This window comes from Rattus rattus, chromosome 15 (genome assembly GCF_011064425.1).
Source record: "Rattus rattus isolate New Zealand chromosome 15, Rrattus_CSIRO_v1, whole genome shotgun sequence".
Lineage (NCBI taxonomy): Eukaryota > Metazoa > Chordata > Mammalia > Rodentia > Muridae > Rattus > Rattus rattus.
In genome coordinates, this window is record NC_046168.1 from 21,001,856 (window position 1) to 21,022,881 (window position 21,026).

At 39.2% G+C, this 21,026-nt stretch overlaps 1 protein-coding gene across 1 annotated transcript in view; it reads left to right on the forward strand.

Moving 5' to 3' along the window:
- LOC116884936 (nucleolar protein 4-like) overlaps positions 1–21,026 on the forward strand; it is a 126,276-nt gene that overhangs the window by 50,580 nt on the left and 54,670 nt on the right. Inside the window, exon 5 of the mRNA XM_032886148.1 lies at positions 12,977–13,090. Coding sequence (XP_032742039.1) covers positions 12,977–13,090 — 114 coding nt within the window. The remainder of the gene's footprint in view (positions 1–12,976; positions 13,091–21,026) is intronic.

Sequence of the window (21,026 nt, forward strand, 5' to 3'; positions counted from 1 at the left end):
CAAATCTCTGCAGGATTCGGCACATTCTCTCCCACTGAGGCCAGACAAGGCAGCCCTAAGCAGAGTTTAGAGAGATGCCAAAAGGTTAGGGAGATAGCTGAGTAGGAAAAGGCCTCCTCTCACAAGCCTGGTGACATGATATTGGTTCCTAGACCCATATAACAAATTAGATGTGGGGATATACAGCTAATCTCAGCACTCAGCAAGCCAGATGACGGTTGAGGACGTGAGAAGCAGCTGGAAGTGCTCGAGCCTCCTGATCCAGATTGGGCCAGCACAGCGGGCTTAACAAGAGTCTGATCTCAAGGAGCAGGAGGCAGAGAACTGACGCCTGTCAACTGCCCTTTGACCTTGACATGTACATTATAGAGTGTACACCTGCTCACTCGTTCTCATTCTGTCTCTCCCATGCACGATTAATGTATTAATTAAAATGTCTGAATGTGCGTCGTAAACTGAAATTTTTATCAACAATATGGTTACCCATTACACCGGTTCTTAATATCTGTGCGGTATCTCTGTACCTCTTACTGTTTGCATTGCTTTTCATGTCACGTGAACACTCATACATGTCTTTCTCTGTGACAAATTAGCTTAATGGAAGCTAGTTACTAAGCACATTAGGTGTGAATAAGTTGTACTCTTTCCCCTTTTATAGGGTTCAACCTCTTTGCTGCAGTCTTAAAGCAGAAGCCACTGTAAGCTCTGTTCACTCGATCTGAGTAGTTTATTCACAACATTTCATTTTAATTGCATGCTGTAATATACTTCTGAGTAATTCTCCAATCCTACCTTTTGATGTCACAGCTCTCTCACATGTTCAACCTCAACAGGCCGTGTGTCTGCCATTGAAGCCTTTATTAGTGTAGAAACAAAAAATCTTAGTCATCACCCAAACAGCCTATGCAGGAAGTATTAAAAGCTTCAGAAATAGCTCAGGGAGATAGATAGCTCAGACAGTATGAAGTTCCTGCTTCACAAGCACAAGGACGTGGGTTCAATCCACAAAAATCCAGAAACAAAACAAAACAAAACAACTAACTCAGGGTATGTGCTTGTAATTCCAGCTCTGGGGAAACTGAGACATGCAGACCTCTCAGGTTGACTAGTCAGCCAACACAGTTACTTTGCAAACTGTAAGAGTCTCTGTCTTAACAGGAAGATGAGTGCTTCCTCTGGCATGTGCACACACATCCTGGAATTGTCTAGAAGGTCTTACATTCGCCCCCTGTTTTTACAGAATCAATATCTCACCTGATTTGCCCTAAGTAAACAAGTGGTCATGTTACACCCGTCCCCTGCTCACCCACCTCCTTTGAGCATTGCTCTACCAGTCATGCCCACATTTTACATGTTCTGTCTGACCCTTTTAAAAGGAGGACTTCTGTCCCCAGGCCCCAGTAAAGCTCTAATCATTTACTCACACAGCTGGTCCGCCTTGCCATTTCAGCTTCCTCGAAGAGCGCTTTACCTCACAGATGTCACCACACTCACCTATTCCTGCTAGATCCCCAGATGCAGACCATCCATACTCTGACTCAATCCACCTCATCCTGCAATGATGCTTAGGGAGAACATGTGACACCTTCACACCAAATCACACTCATTGCGTTCCCTCTGTCAACCCCACGTTCTTTGGACTCCTGTTCCCCTGCCTTCCATTTACCTATATCTGTTTTGGGGAATTTCCTTTTATTGTATACTTGGCCATGGGATGAATGCCACCTTAACCACAGTTACAATTTCTTGTTGGTGCACATTACTGTATTTTATAGTAGAGTACCAGTCATCAGCAAAGGTTTGCTATTTCATCCAGATATTGATCGGTTGCTGCTCTAGCACACTGGCATCCATACGTTCCAAAACAAGTATTCTCCACGGATAGATACATCACCTACCAAAAATCTACCTGCCCCTCTAGTCTAGCTTGCCTATGTTTTGGCAACATAGGTATTGTCATTTTTTCCCCTGGATAAAAGTTGAGAGTGAGACTACACTACTGGCTACTTATTCACTGAATACTGCTTATTCTTTCTGTAGTCTATTGTCTAAGTAAACACTTAGTTTCCTACTTATCTGCTATGGTTTTCTTTTTCTTTTTGGCACTTCATATCGTCTGCTTCTCTTCCTGTAGCCTTCTAGCTTAGCTCCTTGCATGCACCTTATACAAGTCTCTGTGCCCACTCTATTCTGACAGAAGCAGAAGTGGTGTTAACAGAGCCTGAAATGTTTACAATTTTGAGTATTAAAGGTTGTGAAAGTAAATAAGTGATAGAAAAGTAGAAGAGACTTAGGTGACAATGCAAACCTGTAATGCCTGCACTCAGGAGGTGGGAGGAGGAGCATTAGCGGTTCGAGGCCAGCCTGGTATCCATCAGATACTATCTCAAAACAAAACAAAACAAAACAAAATCCAAAGTGTAAACAATCAAAAGAAAGGAAAATGGGTATGTGTCAACAGTTAGAAAATATACTTCATAAACGTTTGAAGTTCTGAACTCATTTTTCTTGATGTCTCTGTAGACACGTTTAGATGTACATTCAAATGAAGTCTGCTGCTTAAGCTAGCTTTTCCTGCTCACCCTGAGTACGTCCAGGAACTCAGCACTCAGGAGACCATTTCTAGGATCCCTGGTGTCTTTGGTTACAGATTACTCAGTTTTGGCTTCCATGGTGTGAAATTTACAATCTCAAAACAATCTAAACCCTATATCTTAAAATATAACTTGTCGAAGCTAAGAGTCCCAAGTTTAATTGCTGTGTTAATTCAGTTCCCAATCAGATCCTATGATATTTCAGAGATTCAGTCTTCTAAATGAGATGGCTGTTGGATCAGTCACTATGTGTGAGAGCATATGTAAATGTTTGATTGACAGTCTTGCAACTTTCTTCCTTTTCATCTAACCCCTTCAATTATTTCCTTTCATAGCTTTGTCTATCACAAGATATTACTGTGGCACCTCTTAATATTTAGTCTTTTGGTCCATGGATTTTTTTCTCAAGCTTTATGGTTACCCTCTGCCTATTATTGTTGGTGTGCATTCTCTGTTTACTTTATTCCATATCTTCCAACCTACCAACATGGTAGAGAAAGATTAGATGGGAAATTGAGTATAGGTCTAGTTCCTGCTGATTAGGAGCATTGGATTCCTGGGGTTCCCACTGTCAGCATATCCAATTTCTTTTCTTTGTTGAGGACCACTTGACACACTACAACAGCAGGAACCAGCAACAGGGTAGCAGTAGCAGTAGCAGTCTCAGAATTCACCTCCAACCCCTTGTGGGCTGCTGGCATTTATACCATCTCAAAAGTTCCCAGAATTCCAAATGCAAACTATGTATAGCTGGGCAAAAACCATACCCCTGCTAGTGTATGAGACAAATCATAATCACCCACTGTGAAGCAGACTCTTATCCCACTCCTGGGATTAAAACAAAAACATATTCACATAACATAACTGGGTACTTTAAGAAATGAAAATTCTCACTACACATTCTTTCCTAAATGTATTCGAATTGCATAACAACTATACGGTAAAATACTATACCCAGTCTACTTGTCAAAATTTCTCACCTTGGAATTACTTAATTTAAACTTGATGTTAAGTATCACAGAATACCCCCTATAGATACTCGACACCTTCCCACTACAGACACACATGGTTAGTAAAACATGAATTTTAAAAGATCTAGGCAAAAAAGAAAACGTGAAAATTCCTAAACAGCTAAAAGAGCTTCAAAATTTATGGCCACAGTTATATTATGGCCACAATTATAAATATTTGCTGGGGTAGGATAGCAGGATAGAAAAGTGAGAAATATATATATATATATATAATTAATGTAATATTAGAACTGCAGGCTGAATAATCATCCAACTCCAAGATATATTAATTTTAGTTGTCATCAGGCTGGAATATAAACTATGAATTATATACAAGAAAACACCAAAGTAGCTACAGTTTCATTATAGGGAAATACGTCTCCATTTCCAACTCCCAGAAGTAAAAGTATCAGGCATTATATGCATTGAAATTAAAATCCTATCAGATGGGTCTAGTAGTATATAAAAGTTAGTCAAGGAGAAAAGTGATTGGTAGAACGTGTAAATAAGAAAATTACCTCTACAAGAAAGAACCACTCTACTATAAAGATAGAGCTTTTTAGCAAATCAGAGGAAAAATTTAAAAAAAGGAAGCAGAGATATTCTAAGATAAGAGGATGGCAAATTTTCTAATTTACTCAAACCCTGAAGCCTATGGCATGGTGGTGAAAGCACGTAGTCAGCAGAAGTAAACCGACTTCGTAACTAACATCACAAGAGTGGAACAGGGAAGTCTCTACATTGACCAGGAAGAAACAGCTCCTTGAAAGAGAAAGCCCATCAGACAGAACATCCATCCACACAGTGTCAGAGGATGCTCCTAAAATACTAAGAAAAATTTGCTCCAACGTTTTCTTAGCCAAACCCCTTCTAACTTACCAATTAATGTTTAGCAGACTGAATGTGCACTGTGAGGAGGGGGAGGATAATATGAAAGCGAATATCTTCCTAAAATTAAAGTTTCTCCTCACAGGCAAGGAGAAAAATGAACCCAAGAAGCAGTGGGTAGCACTGGTGATAAATAATTAACGGAAGAGCCTGATTTATGCTCAGTGAATCTCCATTCTTCATTTTACCAAGTTCGGGTCGTGCATCCCTTAAACCTCAGTGTCCTCACTCAATAAAATGGAATGATAGTGCTTATATAATGATAAAAACAGGCTGACTTGAAATAACAGATGTCAAAGCTTCTGTCTCGTGTCATGTGTGGTACCATGTCCTAGAATATTAGGTCAAACTCTGCTCTTGCAAAGTTACTAGGTATCCCCACCCAGTGAACTATTAGGATTGGACCAGATGTGTGCTTCTCTGTTGAAATCACCCTTCTAGGTCAAGTCTCTCTTTCTTCTGTGTACAGATTTCACTTCGTGGTACATCTTTTGTAGTTGTACTGTATCCTGTCATATTGATGTTACCTATATACAGCCTTAGCTCCTCGAGTATTTGACTGCTGTGCTTTTGCACTTGTTTATTTCTGTATCATCCCCACTGTCTTATGGTGCAAGGACTTGCTCATGAAAGCGAGCTAATTCCCATTCTACTGAGTAAAAATACTGAGCGAATGATTGAGTGGATAAAACTTTCTGATGCTGTGCTACTTTACATTGGGAATCCAATGAGTGTCAAACGGCTCTTATTGCCTGGCCTGCTTTAGTGCCTTGCAAGGGAATGTCTTCTAAAATCTACTGCTCACTAAAAACCAAGACTCATATTTAAAAATTCAGATTATTTTTCTCTAAAGACATTCATATGATATTTAATTTTAACTCTTTGACTTTTGGCACAGTGATTTTTATTTTTATGTACTTGGTAATTATTATGAATAAGTAGTTAGAGTAGTGACTATGAGTAGAAATACTGTGCAGTAAACGGCTATGGGAAGAAATGCTATGATCTACAATTATGTGTTATTATACATTGTAATAGATAACTATATGTTTGCGGAAGTAGGTGATATTTCCTAGTAGAGATTAAAATGAAGGTCGACTGGTTAGAAAGGCTAGCATATTTTTGTTATCTGTGTCTCAGCCAGCTTTATTCTCAACTAGCAGTACACAGACTATGCTGTTAAGAGTGTAGCAGTACATGGACTATGCTGCTAAGAGTGTAGCAGTACACAGAGTATGCTGTTAAGAGTGTAGCAGTACACAGACTAAACTGTTAAGAGTCTAGCAGTACACAGACTAGGCTGTTAAGAGTGTAGCAGTACACAGACTATGCTGTTAAGAGTGTAGCAGTAGACAGACTATGCTGTTAAGAGTGTAGCAGTAGACAGACTATGCTGCTAAGAATGTAGCTACAAGGCATTCATTTTGAATTCATTTGTGAAACACCATTATTCATGACCAATAAGAGTCACAAAGCAAAGTCAAGACAGAATGACCATTAGTTTATCAGTGAAAGCTTTTACTTGATGAACATGGGGGTGGCTGAGACTTGTCAACTCAGCTCCTAGGATCCCATGGGGGAAGGATTGTTGCAAGCTCCGGGCCAGAACTCTATGTAGTAAGACACTCTCTCAATACATAAAAAATGAAGAACAAAAATTAAACTTACATTAAAAGCCAATATGTCGATTATCTTATAGTCTACATCTGTGTAAAATGTAGTTTTAAACCCCTTTCAAATCAATCAGGGTAATGCTCTTAGGATAATGCCAGTTCTTCCCACAGACCCCACAGCCACAGTTCTCTGGTTCCTTTCCGTTCTTAGCTGTGTTTCTCCTTTCTATCCGTTGTCCTCAGCAGTTCTGAACAGCCTCAGAGCAATCCTTTAGCTGTAACTCACAGGTCCCATGCAAGAACTTGGACTGACCTCGCTTACTTAGGTCACATGACCTCTCAGGCCAGTCACTGAGAACTAATAAATGAGCTTCTAGAACTACTTGACCAAAACTCAGCAGGCCAGGTGAGATTAATAAGGCTTTTTTGACTCGCCATTTTTTTTTATCAAAACTATACTAAGGACAACATAATGACAGTGTTAACCTCATTCACAAGCCTTGTTTACCTGAGGTCCAGGATTCAAATGATCCAGACCACAAGCCATGGTGGAGAGCAACACTGCCTATTACATGGCACTCACATTGTGTGTGCACTGAGGAACTCTTTTAGTATTTTACTTCTACAGAAATTGGAAATAAGAAAGACCAAGTGTCCATTTCGTCAAATAAGTTTACTACAATGTTTTGAATTGTATTTGTTTATATTAGTTCAGAATTTCCGAAGAAAATATAAATATGATGTAATGTTTTAAATCCTGTGTACTAGATACTGTACTAGTACAAGCTACAACAGCAGTCATAGGGACTGGATTTATGTATGTTCCTCTCTGTGAATGTGACCCATTTCTGGCTTACAGATAATAGTCAGTAAAGCGCTTCAGAACCTTGGTCACATTGCATCTGCAGTAACACAGTGCAAGGGACTCAGATAGGTGCTGAGCCTCAAGTCTCTTTCCATGCAGTGTAGACATGAGCTTCAGGTCTCTTTCTGTGCAGTGTAGACATGAGCATCAGGTCTCTTTCCATACAGTGTAGACGTGAGCCTCAGGTCTCTTTCTGTGCAGTGTAGACATGAGCCTCAGGTCTCTTTCCATGCAGTGTAGATGCGCCTTCACACACATGCTTAACATGTTTCTGAGGTGTTTCTACATTCAGACTGGCAATCGAGGTTGCTGATGTCATTGACTGAAACAGTTTTGTGATTTTTAAAATGAGAGAGAACAGTTCCTAGTAAAGGGGCTCAGATCTAGTCACAGAGCAGCAACATAGAATACACCGGACTGACAAATACCCGGTCAGTCCAGTCCAGTTGATGAACTGTTTCTGTTCGTACTGATGTCTGTGAACCAAAGGACCTAGCAAATAAAGGCATCTTTTAGGAGCTTAGATTTTTGACATAGTCTTCATGGCTATGCCTCTGTGCACGAATATACCATTTGGGAAAACAATGTGTGTTCATATCAAACAAATAGCATGATACTTAATTATCAATTTTTTAAGTAACCAGAAAATGGAAGGGACGATCTTAATTCATAGATACTACCTTAACTCCAATCACTGAATCATTTATTCTGTCTTTAAGGAGTGGATTCTACTCACAACCTTGGCGGATGCAGTAGTTTTTTTCCCCCATGTGATTTGGTCTAAATCTTGTTTGAGCAGCATTTAAAAAGTAGAGTCTGGAGAGCACTAACCTATAAGTGGGTTTATATTTTAAAATTTTTATAATCATACAATATCTCAAATGTATACTCCAACACCAGTGTGTCTTAAAGTTGTTTAATGTGTCATTTTAAAGCAAACAGTCTTCACCATTTGTCGATACCTTCCCCCTGGTTCTGGAAAGGAAGGTGCACGTCTGTGGCGCCAACAGCAATCATATCTTAAGTTCCAATTAAAATGTGACTTTTCCAACTCCAAGGCTCTGTGTGACTATTTAGCCATCTGTTGGATGACACAACCCCACTGATTTGAACTTAGATAATTATGATGGTAGAAGTAGTGTGGAGGAAAGTTCAGCATGGGTTCCAGTTGAGAATTACTGTTAATTATGAAGAGATAATTACTAAGAGCTTGTCTCACATGCAGTGGGGAGAAATAGGCAATTTCTGTGGTAGATGTAGATAGATCTATCTCTCTCTCTCTCTCTCTCACACACACAGAAACACACACACACACACACACACACACACACACACCATGCATGCAAACACACTCACGTAATTTATCATTCCTTGAAATCTTCTTTTGGGATGCACATGCTACTGCTACGTAATATCTCTATTAAAGTCACCTTGACCAGGAGCAATGCTGTTCTTCATAGACTCTGCCTTGGATTCTCTGTGTTTTGCTCCTGTCTCATTTACTGCACGAAAGCATTTGTGTTTATGGCCAGTCTTAGCAGTGAAGTGGTGAATCTTCATCCCTTGATGCTGTTGGAATTTCCCTGGAGCCTTTAGCATCCGCTGAAGTTGCGTCCCCAGCTGGAGCAGCAAAACTGGAATCATCCCTCAGCTGTTAAGTTCAGTGTTAGAAAGGGGCACTCAGGTTACCATTGTGTCCACACTTCACACCACAGAAAACCGTTTCATAATAAGCCACATGGGTCCATTTCTTTCAAGCTGGGAAGTAGAAGACAAATCATGAGGGAAAATCAAGCACTGACTTTGTTGCTATGTTATTGGATCATCAGATGAAATATCACTGAACTATGTACTAGACTCTGTGACTTTCACTGATTTACCAGCGCTAGAAGCAAAGCTTTGGAGAATTATTAGAACATGGAGAGTCTTCTCCACCTTCATTCTAGGCATGAAACTGAGTCCAACTGTGTAGTTCATGGGAAGTAATGCATTGGCACGTTTGAGTACCCCCAACATTAAAAATTTATGACTAGAAGCAGAACTTCATCTTTAGGAATTAATAGGGAGATGTAAGGGATGGTTTTAAATCACTTGAAAATAAAGAAGTTAGAGAAAACCTAATTTATTCCTTGTTTGAAAACAAATTGGGCTTAGCTGTAAGCCCAATCCTTTGTCTGTAATTAGTGTAATTCTAAAATGAACATAATTCTTTACTATATCACTTACAATTTGACATTACACATGCTTGAAGGCTGGTGAAACCACACCCCTAATGTACCAGGCAAGGTCATGTGATCCCACGAACTTCAGTAGAGCTTTCCGTAAGAAATGAATAATTTCCGTATTTTCTCAAAGATTGTTTGGAAACTTAGATGGTGAATCTAAGCTGTTTGTATTAAGTTATGAATATCCTAAGTTTGCAATATGAATTAACTATTATTGAGTAGATTTGCTCAAAATTGTGTTCACATGACATCAGATTCTTGTTCGAAATAAACATAGATTATATACGTGAATCTCAAGGGTTTTTTTTTTTAATCTTACACTGCAGATTTTACTAAATTCACATTGCTCTTCTGTCTAAAAAAACTTGAATAAATTAAAATTTTGTTTGCTTGTTTTGGGATCAGCACATCTGTTTGCATAAGGGATTTTATAACTTTTTATTTCATTAGTTGTTAATTATCTAGAAATGCTAATTAAGCAAAATAATGTAAAAGAAAGAATGAAGACCTGGAACTCAGGAAGCCTAAATTTTACACAAAGACCCTTTTGTCCTAAAGCAACTTAATCTACCTGGCTTTCAGTTTCTTTAAACTTCTGAGGAAAATAAATTGTGCCTGTGATTTCATTTGAAGGAAAGTTTAGAGTAATGCTATGGTTCCTCAAGAAACTCAGACCACCCCAATTTTCAAAGTTCTATCTCACGTCTGTGGGCAACACTGAATCTTGGGTTTGTAGTTCTGCTCATCCCCCACTCACTACCAGAGTGTATGATCGCAGTTCATTCTCTCCCAAGTCTGAGACCGTCAGTTGTCCGATGTCCTTAAAAGGAAAGTTTGTTCCCTTCAAGCAGAACTCATTTCATGTGCCTAAGTAGACACTACTTGTGGGAAAAGACTCTATAACCCCCATGATTTTCCCTAGAGGAAGTTGTGTAACTTCTTATGAAAACTAACTTTTACTTCTACAGTAAAAGCCACATATCTGCTTAAAAAAAATAAAGGACAAAGATAAACCTATGAAATAATTTTAACTAAATCTGTTTTGCTTTCTGTTCTTCTTATTCAACAAACGTCCTACCCAAGAAAACTTTACAACATATATTTTAAAAACTTGAATATTCATTCCTGAAATTCAATCAGCATATTAAATTTTACAAATTTTTATATCTAATTTGCAGTAGAGATGCCCAAGAAAGAGAAATATAAAGGTGACAAGGAGCAGAAATAAGTATCCCTGTGCTCCACGTGACTATTGTGGACTGAATTATGAGGAGAGGATTGCTAGTGTGTGGTGTGTGACTGCGGTTGTCAGCTCCATTCCTGGACCCAGATGAAAATCTAACAGCACAGAGCAGACCTTTATGAACTCCTAACTCCCGTTTGAATAATAATAGCTACAAGTCAAAGGATTTGTTTCTTTTTTTCCTAGTGGATTTTTCTTACTTATCCCTGGACTGTAACCTTATCTCAAAGGAAGTTTCATAGACAGTGACATGGATGAGGTTTCCCTAGGGGTCAGATTCTGACTTTGCCAGGCTGTGGCCATTATTAAATGGCAGACTGATTTTATGGCTTAATGTTTATTTGACTCTGTTCTAGAGCTTGTTGCCCTTCCTTTAAATAGACACTGAAATGAAGGAATATATGTTTTGAGACAAAATTCTCTTCTTGGTTTTCCTCAGTTGACAGTCTGTTTCTGAAGCCAAGGCCCAGCATAATTTTCTTCAGAAATACTTCTGACATGTGTTCCCTGTTCCAGGGACTCAGTTTTCTCTTTCTTTTGAAAAAACAACTTTCTGAACACTGTGGTGCTTTATAGCCAGAGTCTGGCCATCATTCCAGAGGTAGAAGAGGAAGACTGTTGTCACCCCTTTCCCTGACCCATGGAAGCTGATCTGGAAATGGAACCACAAGGAAGCAGTTGAGAAAACTCCAGAGTTTCTCCTTTAGGCCATACAACATCAGAGACCGGGCTCTTTTGACACCACAGTAATTGCTTCCTCTATTGCCGACACTGTAGACTGAATTTGGCTGTTAATGAGTATTGTTTCAGACATAACTTTGTGTTTCAGTTCCCTAAAATACATTCTTATATGACAAAAATCAGTAAAATAAGGCATATACAATAAATGCATGACCAGATTTGCCAACAAAGTGAAGAGTCTGAATCATCAGAGACTTCTAATAAATAATACCCATTCAAGGCTAGCAAGATTATTGAGTGGATAAAGAACTCATGCACAAGCCGTATGACATGAGTTCAAACCCCGGAATCCACAGCAGATGAGAGAACCGACTTCCGAAAGCATCCCTCAGACATGTTTACTGCCACTCACACAGGTGTGCTTAAACACGCACAGTTATGTTTTTAATTTAAAAATAAGTAAATAGCCACACACATTTTATGCTGAGGCTTTGAAGTCCCCGAAGTGTCATGCTAAAATACATGCTAGGCCTCCAGAATATTAATATTGTGCAGTTTCACAGTATTTCATTATTTTCTCTGTGATTTATTTAGAATGTAGTTTTTTTAAATCTATCACTTTCTTATCTTAATTAAAAATGTGCTATTATTAAATATTCCATCTTTCAGTTGGATGGATTTACATGTAATTATGTGAAAACATAATGGAAAACGTTTCGATGAGTATAGTAAATAATCTGGAGAGTTGCCCACATTTTGTAGTTAATTAGCTTAGTTGGGAGATTAATTAATTTCTACGTAGCATATATAGAAGATAGATTTTCAACATGTGCCTACAAAATTATTACTATAACTCATATTTAGTAAAAAAAGAAAGAAAATGTGGATTTAACCAAACAGGCAGATAATCTCATGTATAAAAAAAACTATGGGTATTCAGAAACCATTGTTTGGCTCTCAGAGTTATCTTGTATTTAAATGAAAGGGAGAAATGTTCCAAATACTTATAACTATATATATAACTATATATAACTATATATATAACTATATAACTATATATATATAATATACATATTATATATATATATAGTCATTCACCAAATGGAAGTGCAGTAAGCTTTTGCACTATTCACACTAAGATTGTTTGACCTACGGGATTCACGATTATACTGCTCTGATAAGGAGATGGGATACAGAGACAGGAGATGGCATGGAAACTCCTATACAGTGATAACAGAACAACAGTAACAGAACAACAGACCCTTCTCAGCCAAGGTGGAATGTGAGGACCACGATCCGAGGTGTTCTTGTGGGCTCCATGCACATGCTGCACATGCGCATGCGCACACCCACCCACATGCTCACTCAGACGCGAGCCCGTGCGACACTCACCCCCACCACACTCATACACAGACACACAATCTCTTTCTCTAAGGCAGATTATTTGCCGTGGTGTGCTATCTGACAGGTTTTTTGTTTGTTTGTTTATTTTGTGACAGCCCTGCTTTTTGTTTTTGTTCTGTTCTGTTGTACATTGTCATGTTCATAGAAGAACGAAGAGGCATGTTTTATTTGCAAACCTCAGTCAGCAGTCTTGCCATTGCCTGTTCATGCTCCAAGTTAATGGCCCTGAGTACATAGTGGTGACAAGAGAGACACGGGAATGGATGGTGCATCCATGCAGCAGCTGTAGGTCTAACCTCTAACTAGCTTTCATTTTTCATCTTTACAATTTCCATTTCCTCTATTGAAATAGATTCTCCTGCGCATGCCGATGGTCCTCTGAGCTCTTCTGACGCGCGGTCTGTCAATGGTACTGTTAATAACTTTCCATATCCTTTCTCTCTTCTCTTTTAGTCTCGACCTATCCCTTCCCACCTTACTTCAGCAGTTGCAGAGAGTATCTTGGCTTCAGCCTGTGAAAGCGAGAGTAGAAACGCTGCCAAGAGGATGCGTCTGGATAAAACCCAGGTACTGAGGCGTGTGGAGGAGTGCGGACTCTTGAATGGATCTAACACACACACAGACTACTGTTCTTATAAACTTAGATTTGAAAAACGTTATGCTTTGGTGATCACGCATGTCACGCAAAGATGTCTATGTGGAAACGGGGATGATAGCAAAAAGGAATGAAACTTCCTGTTAGTATCAACTTAATGGCCAATTAAGAGGTGCTGGCTAACTAGATAGCATGTGATTCAGGTTTATCTTGTCATTTATGATCAGGACTCCGTTGTTTTCATTTGTAATGAAAATGAACCTTTCTTTAATGCTATCTGGCCTGCACTGCTGTATAGTTCTAGTTTGCTTGAGAGGGCTACTATGCTACCCATGAAAATAGATTATGCTGACAGTAATCAAAGTAAAGATAATCTGTGAACGATTGAAGAGACAAAATTAGGGTCCTCATCTAATAGGTATCCATGTCTGGGCTTACTCTTCTTGATAGCTAATTATCTATCTGAGAACCACATTCTCAAGGCTTTGCTTGTGTAGTTTTGTGCGGTTTGGGTGCACTGTTCATTATACTTCCCTGTGTGCGTTTGTTGATACTTTCCTGTGTGGCTCTTTTAGTTTAAGTCTTCCTTTCCTATCTACACAGTAGACTTCTCTGTTTCCCCTTCTGCATTACCCGGAGTGGAATGTGTTTTACACTATATGCTATGAGAGCAGAGTAAATTGTTAGTTCAGTGTTGGTTTTCTTATGCAGCAAGCAAAATCAAGTTTTCGATTTCAAGATTAGAATATTTGTGGTTGTTTTGTTATATTGTGATTTGTTTATTTTTTATTTCTTTTATTTTATTACTATTCTTTAGATAATTGTCTTCTTTATTTAATTTTATTTTTCTTGGGTATTTTATGTATTTACATTTCAAATGCTATCCCCTTTCCCTCCTTTCCCATACCCCTTCCCCCTGGTTCTATGCTCCCACTCCCACTCACCCACTCCAACCTCAATGCCCCGGGATTACTCTACATTGGGGAAATGAGTCTTCACAGGAACAAGGGCTTTTCTTCCTATTGATGCTGGACAATGCTGTCCTTTGTTACATATGTGGCTGAAATCATGGGTTCCTCCATGTGTACTCTTTGTTTGGTGGTTTCATTCCTGGGAGCTCTGGTGGGGTTCCGGTTGGTTGATATTGTTCTTAATATAGTGTTGGAAACCCCTTCAACTCCTTCATTTTTTTTTCTGTAACTCCTCCATTGGGGTCCCCTTGTTCAGTCCAATGGTTAGCTGCAGAGCCTCTCAGGAGACAGCCACATCTGGCACCTGTCAGCAAGCACTTCTTGGCATCAGCAATAGTGACTGAGTTTGGTGGCTGCATATGGAATGGATCCTCAGGTGAGGCAGTTTCTGGATGACCTTTTCCTCAGTCCCTGCTCCATCCACTCTTTGTCCCTGTATTTTCTCCCGTGAGTATTTTGTTCTCTTTTTTAAGAAGGAATGAAACATCCACATTTTGTTCTTCCTTCTTCTTGGGCTTCATATGAGCTGTGAACTTTTTCTTAGGTATTCCAAGCTTTGGGGATAATATCCACTTATCAGTGAGTGCATACCATGTGTGTTCTTTTGTGATTGGATTACCTCACTCAGTATGATATTTTCTAGTTCCATTCATTTGCCTAAGAATTTCATGTAGTCATTGTTTTTAATAGCTGATTAGTACTGCATTGTGTAGATGTACCACATTTTCTGTATCCATTTCTGTTGAAGGACATCTGGGTTCTTTCCAGCTTCTGGCTATTGTAAATAAGGCTGCGATGAACATAGTGGAGAATGTGTCCTTGTTATACATTGGAGCATCTTTTGGGTATATGCCCTGGAGTGGTACAGCTGGGTCCTCAGGTAGTGCTATGCACAATTTTCTGAGGAACCTCCAGACTGATTTCCAGAGTGGTTGTACCAGTCTGCAATCCCACCAACAATAGAGGAGTGTTCCTATTTCTCCACATCCTCACCAGCATTTGCTGTCACCTGAGTTTGTTATCTCAGCCATTTTGCCTGTTGTGAGGTGGTTTCTCAGGGTTGTTTTGATTTGCATTTCTCTGATGACTTTGGATGTTGAACATTTCTTTAGGTGCTTCTCAGTCATTCTGTATTCCTCAGTTGAGAATTCTTTGTTTAGCTCTGTACCCCATTTTTAATAGGGTTATTTGATTTTCTCGAGTCTAACTTCTTGAATTCTTTGTATAAATTAGATAACAGCCCTCTATTGGATGTAGGATTGGTAAAGAATTTTTCCAACCTGTTAGTTGCTGTTTTGTCTTATTGACAGTGTCCTTTGCCTTTTATATGGTTCAGAATATCATTATTTTTGTGGTTATTATTTTTAAATATTCTGTACTTATAGTGCTAACTATTGCAAAAAAAATTAAGCCTACAAACAACAAAGTGCAGCACTGATGTGATATTTAAAGCTATTTGAAAATGCCAATTTTGGGATAACCAATTGGATTTATTGATTTGGTGACATCAGTGTGTCCATGTCTTCTGTTTTGACGACTTATCAATATTATAAAAATGAAATTTATTTTAAGGTGAGATATCACACTATATACATTGCTATCTGGCATCACGGTTAGCCTGTAAATTTTTAAAATGTATCCCATTTTGATTCTCATTTCTACCATAACTTATTGGACAACTTTCAGTAAGATAGGCCAGGCCTCAGTGCTTCAGTTTCTGCCTTAGAAATAACCAATGATAACATCACTAAGCCTCAGAGTTGAAAAAGTGCCTTTAAATGGAGGGTCCGTGCTACATACTAAGTATTGTTCTGGGAACAGTGCCAAGGTCTGCCTAGATAGGACTCTCCTATCGAGGTCTTTTGCCATTGCCTCAGCAACACAAGAACTAGAAATAAGCCTCAATATGTTGATATAGTGTGGTACCCGATACAAGAGTCTGTCAGAATCAGTCAATTTGAAGAAAGGTCTTAATTCTAAAAACTAAAATATTAACATTCTAGAATCAAAAGGACCATCCTTCTTAATGTACAGTCATGTGTACCACCCACTGACTCTAGAATATATCTGCACAGTATCAGTAGTGCACCTGTTTGATAAAAAGTGACAGATTCCTGTCATGGTTTTACCCATAGTATTACTCTACAGTGTCCATCATGACAGGTTATATACTCGTATGTGTTCAGATGAAATCATTCTCCTTGGCCTAAGCTGTCAAAAGGAAAAAGGGATGTCTAATTTATAAGCTAATGTGAAGGTTTGGTAACTCTTCATGTATAAAAAGATGCTATTTTATCCCTCCCATGTAGTTAAGTGTGTATGAACCACATACTTCGTAAGACTGTGCAGTAGGAATAACCTACTTACTTAAAAAGTCATTTACTGTTCACTATTGCGTCTGTCCCAATGCCAAAGAGCTGTCATTGTTGAAGGCAGTTAAAGCAGGTTAGTATTTCTGTCTAAGAACACCAAAAATTTAAAGAAAAACTACCAGCAATATTCAGAAATGAGGTTGTTCCTCAGACTGAGATGGGTGGATGCGTATGGTCCCGTGACTCTCCCCCTCTGTGCTATACTATTTTCTTTGTTTTTATTTATAACTTTGCCAAATTATTTTCTTTGTCTGTTCAAACATAGTGGTTTGACTACTTTCAAATAGGAGCTTGCCTGACAGCACTCCATGTTGGAACATTCTTTCCACCCCCTAAATGGGTTCAGAAGTCTCAAGGTGGATATAATATGTAAGAAACCAATGTTTAAAATTCTATTTTATAGACAAAGAAGATGATTCAGACTTACTAATGTAAGCTCTTGCCTTACAAGCATTAATACCTGAATTCAATTGCTCTAACGTAAAAGCAAAGAAATACAATAGCAACCACCCTGGGTAAAATGACATGCACCGGTAAGCACAAAGCTGGGGGCAGAGGTAGGCAGGTCCCTGGTGCTCTCTGAGCAGACAGCTTAGCCCTACTGACGTGATTCACGCCAGTGGGAGACTCTGCCATAACAGAAAATAAAAGTAGATAACACTCGGAAACAATATCCAAAGTCATCCCTCTGATACCTCCCTTCACATACACATACAAAAAGGAACTTAAATAAATAAATTGTATTTTAGAAATTTTCGGTAATCAATTGGACAATTCACAAATGCAACAATCTTATAAAACTGGTAGTTACAATCTTATAAAATAGAGCTCTAAAGAACTGTGGCGACCAATGCATGTTGAAAGTGCATGAAAACCATCACCTACATGTTTAAACTCTCTGAAAGTACAGTTAAAGGCAGTCTGTGATCCTGTAGTGTATCCTCATTGGTTATGCACCCCAAGGAAAGACCGAGGCCTGAATATCCCTGAATAGCAGTTCAGCATACATCATTACCATTTCAACATTTTCTCGACTATTTATTCACACCACAAATTCCATAGATCTCATCTGAGATGCCACACGAAGACGTCCACCTTGGCCTTGAGGATGTCACAGTCATGTTGAATTCAAATATGACTCTTGGCATTGAGACCATCCTTTCTAGGTGTACCTGTAACCAAATGCAAATTTCTGAGAATGTACTCATGGTCTGAAGGTTTTTCATCAGTCCTTGGATGAAGTAAAGGCATACGTTTTCAAAAACTGCCAGGTTGAATTCTAGGTTTGTTTGTTTCTTTTAGTTAAGCCCGCCCTTCCTCTTCACTGCCACTGGCTGGCCGCATGGTGAGCTATGATTATGTCCCTCTTAGTTTTATGAAGCTTGATGAGTTAATTGGATTTTAGGGAGCTGTTTGAGCTATGAACATGAAAGGTGTTATGGATGTGCTAAATCCTTTTTTTTTTCAAATGTCCATTTCATACAAATCTGGAGGAAGCTTATTACTATGCCACACAGGCCCGAAGTCAGCCAGGGGCAAGGACAGAAGCTGAGAGCTTCATCAAGCATCAGAGTTCACAGAATTACAGAAGTTAAGTGAATCACTATGCTCATCACGATACAGCCAGGGTTCGGTTCTTGCACATGGAAATCTGGAATTTGTTTGCGATCTAAGAGAAAATTTTCCTCTGTTTGAGTACTTTAAAAGAGGCAATGCCTGTCTTCATTTTTCTTTGCCTCTGACAGGGAAAACTTAGAATGAGAGTCTCTCTCTCTCTCTCTCTCTCTCTCTCTCTCTCTCTCTCTCTCTCTCTCTCTTCTCTCTCTTCTCTCCTCTCTCTCCTCTCTCTCTCTCTCTCTCTCTCTCCTCTCTCTCCTCTCTCTCTCTCTCTCTCTCTCTCTCTTCTCTCTCTTCTCTCCTCTCTCTCTCCTCTCTTCTCTCTCTCCCTCTCTCTTTCCTCCCTCTCTCTCTCTCTCTCTCTCTCTCTCTCACACACACACACACACACACATTCTGATTTTGTTATTGTTTACCTGTTAGTACAGTTTTCATGAGGACATCCTGCCCATTATTTCTAGGATAATTTCTGAATAGCAGAATTATTCAGTGAAAGAATCCCTCAAGGCTTTCATGAGTCTCAATAAACAGAAGGTCTATACCCTGGTACTTTCTTCTTTTAAAACCTGGGATAAAAATTAAATTCAATATAAATTAACTATGGTCACCATGAAGGAATATTATCCTCTAATGCTTGGTTGCATAATCCCTTAAAGGAAGGTAATAAAGTAGCACAGTAAGAGTAATAAGGTAGTATCTTAATGTGTAGATGTGTGAACCCCGGAACACTAGCAGGACTGATGAATCGGCAGGGACTTGGACCTGGATGTCACGGTCATGAGAATGCAGAAACCCAACTGTCTTCTGGTTCTGCGCATGTGCAAACTTAATGGATCAGTGACACACATTTTCTCAAAACAAACATGGTAGCATTTCAAGTAAAACAATGTAACAGACTCTTGCTTTACACAGCAGTGAGAGCCCTAAGGTAATCTAATACTTCTAGGAATGCAGACACTAAAACTTTGATTATTTATATCTGTTTTCATTTTTACCACCAGGCATTCAAAATGTGCTCTTTGGCCATATACATAGGTCTCTAGCTGAACTTTTTATAGCTCCTGGGCTGCACTGTTCCTACAGTCTAGGGATACTGTCTCCATTGCTGTAGAGAGGATGGCCTGGAACGTGAATGGAGGGCTGAGTCACAAATCATCAGATCTCGTGAGTCCCTCCTCAGCTCGTTTCATTTTGAAGACCCTGAACTTGAGTCCCAAACACCCCTAGTTATCAGCCAGCTTTGTGCATATTATAACATGAAATTTCTTTTTAACTTTCTAGGGCTTGCAAGGAAGACATTCATATGGTCTAAGATAGACATGATGAAGTTCTTTAGCTTTATTGTTTCTTCTCCTTCTTTGGCTGTGGTTGCTATGTTGCTAAGGATGAGGTCATTGGGTATCAATGGCCGTATCTGTCAGACCTCAGTCAAGAAGCTCCCTCACACGGGAATGTTAATTCCGGCTGAGAACCTGGAGAGCATTGCACAGCCTGCAAGCACCTGAAGAGATTAGCTAGGATCCTTCCCATGGGGCTCAAGTGGCCTGAGCTTCTGACAGGCTGTCTTTGTTTCTTCCAGACAATTCTGCCTTCCAGGGGAGACTTAGCAATCTTTAAAGTTTATATATCTTGGGGGAGTAGGGGGGCCTAAAGAACCTGGTCAGTTTCAGGGACTTCTTGGAGCTAATAGGAGTTGTTTACTTCGGTCTTAATGAAGCTCTCTGCAGACTGGAATATCTCACTTTTGGAGGAAATTGCTACACAATACCCTAGCACTAGATCCTCTTAAATAGAGTAAAATAAAGCTAATGTATCCAATTAAGGTATTTTATAGAATATAAAAATCACACACAGACAGCAGTATGTATTTTCCATTTGTGTTTTAAAAATTGGGTTCGTTATGCACATTTCATGGTGGTTGAGCGACATCGAAATGGTCTCACAGTGTCGGCGACTTTGAAACAATCCTTCAGAGAAAAATATTTCACTGCAGCATTGCTGGTGTTTTGTGAGGAAACTAGCTGCATTACCCTTGTTCTGTCAGCATTCACTTGATAATGGGGCTAGACTCAAATATGAAAGAAGTCCAATTAGTGTTCCAAAATGCTATCTTTTAACTGACAATTTTTGAACTTTCTGTTTTTCTGTTTATTTGAACTATTCTTTTTCAAAAACATTAAAATTATAGTCTCAATAAGAAATTGTTGATGGGAAATTACTTATAAATCCATCTTAGAATGATATATTTGCCAAATATGCATTTGACCAATAGATTTAGCCAGTGTAGAAAGGAGAGAACCATTTCCTGGGAGTCTAAATACCACCAGTGTTTTATTGTTATTGTTGTTGTTATTGTTGTTATTGTTGTCATAGTTGTTGTTATAGAATTGAGGCTCTCATATGGGCAGTCCATACCAGGCCAATACAGTTCCATGTGGAAGAGGTTTATTGAGGATGATGGAGATAAGAGGGGGGAAGAGAGGGAGAAGAGAGAAAAAAGGGGAGGGGGCAGAAAAGGTCTGTTTTAGACTGTGATGTCACTGCTCCCACCTTCACCTGCACATCTGTCGCTATGCCAATGGCCATACATTCCCAGCAGATGCACAGGTCCCTGCTGCCTGTGGGTTACATCACTGTTGGAAGCGAAAGAGATTCCTGAAACCAACAGTTGTAGATTTTTAATTCTGGCAAAATCGTTAAGCAGTTATTTTCGTTCCCACTTTGAAAGTGGACGAGGCATCATTTCTCATCAATAACCTCTCACTCTATCAAAGATCAGCACAGCACAGATGGTACCCAGAGGGGAGTAGAGGGATGGCTGTGATCCACCAAGGTAGGATACTGTGAAGCCTTTCTGAGAACTTGGGAGAGCTTCAAGAGGAAAGATTCATTCAGCGAAATCTTGAGAAATGAGGGAGATGTTGACAGGCAGGAGTCTGCTAGAAATA